The following is an 885-nucleotide window of genomic DNA, read 5'->3' as shown; positions in this document are numbered from 1 at the left end:
ACACTGCATTCAAGGAACCAAATCGGTGAGTGAATACACCGAAGAATTCAATAGGTTGAGTGCTAGAAACAACCTAAATGAATCCACTAATCAACTTGTCGATGAATTTTATTTATTTATAATCATAAATTTATATTACTCATAACTATTATATCATTATCTTATTATATTTAAATAATTTTAATATTTATTATGTCGTTAGATTCGACCCACTATCCAACCATTGATTCTTTCTCTAGTCCACTCGCGGCCAGTATCTGTCAAAGAACACGTGCGGCGTTGACGGACAACCTGTCGTTGACTAGCCGCCCCACGTGGCACTCACTCGCCGACGCGGCGGCTCCCTCACCGGCCAGCCTCTAAAAGTCCTTTAAAAAACCACTCCAATTCCTCATCAACTACTGCAATCTCCTCTCTGCTTTCCTCCCCAAAACAAAATGCAAACTCAAGGCCTCTATCTCCATCAACAGCCAGCCGGAGCTCCAGCGGCCGGCGACGAACCTTCCCAACGGGCTTTCGAGGCGCAGCTCCACGCCGTCAAGAGGCCGCCGTCAAAACCATGGAAGAAGCAGGAAGCGCCACGGCCCCCAAGAATCTACCATATTGATCCTAAGGGTTTCCGCAGCCTCGTCCAAGAACTTACCGGAAAGCCAAAGGCACCGCCTTTGGAGCAGTTGAAGTGGTCGCCGGCGTCGGCAATCTCGCCGCAGCTGCTCCATCATGAATGGTCAGCGACCGCGGATTTTAAGTATTGGGATGATGCAACAGGGCAATTCTAAAGACTTTTTTCTTTTCTGCTGCATACTTCTGCTTGTTTTCATTTTTATTATTTCTTTTAATGGTTGAAGTATCAGAATGGGATATTTCTGAGAAATTTGGGTAGAA

General features: G+C 45.5%; 1 protein-coding gene across 1 annotated transcript; it reads left to right on the top strand.

Annotated features, from left to right (window-relative positions):
• Nucleotides 1–242: 242 nt before the first annotated feature.
• LOC110095244 lies at nt 243–885 on the top strand. The gene has a single exon (XM_020820694.2). The coding sequence runs from the start codon at nt 438–440 to the stop codon at nt 777–779; it is 342 nt and encodes a 113-aa protein (XP_020676353.1). The 5' UTR covers nt 243–437; the 3' UTR covers nt 780–885.

This window comes from Dendrobium catenatum, unplaced genomic scaffold, assembly GCF_001605985.2.
Source record: "Dendrobium catenatum unplaced genomic scaffold, ASM160598v2 fragScaff_scaffold_1449, whole genome shotgun sequence".
NCBI classification, from domain to species: Eukaryota; Viridiplantae; Streptophyta; class Magnoliopsida; order Asparagales; family Orchidaceae; genus Dendrobium; species Dendrobium catenatum.
This window is presented reverse-complemented; position numbering and strand designations above follow the sequence as displayed.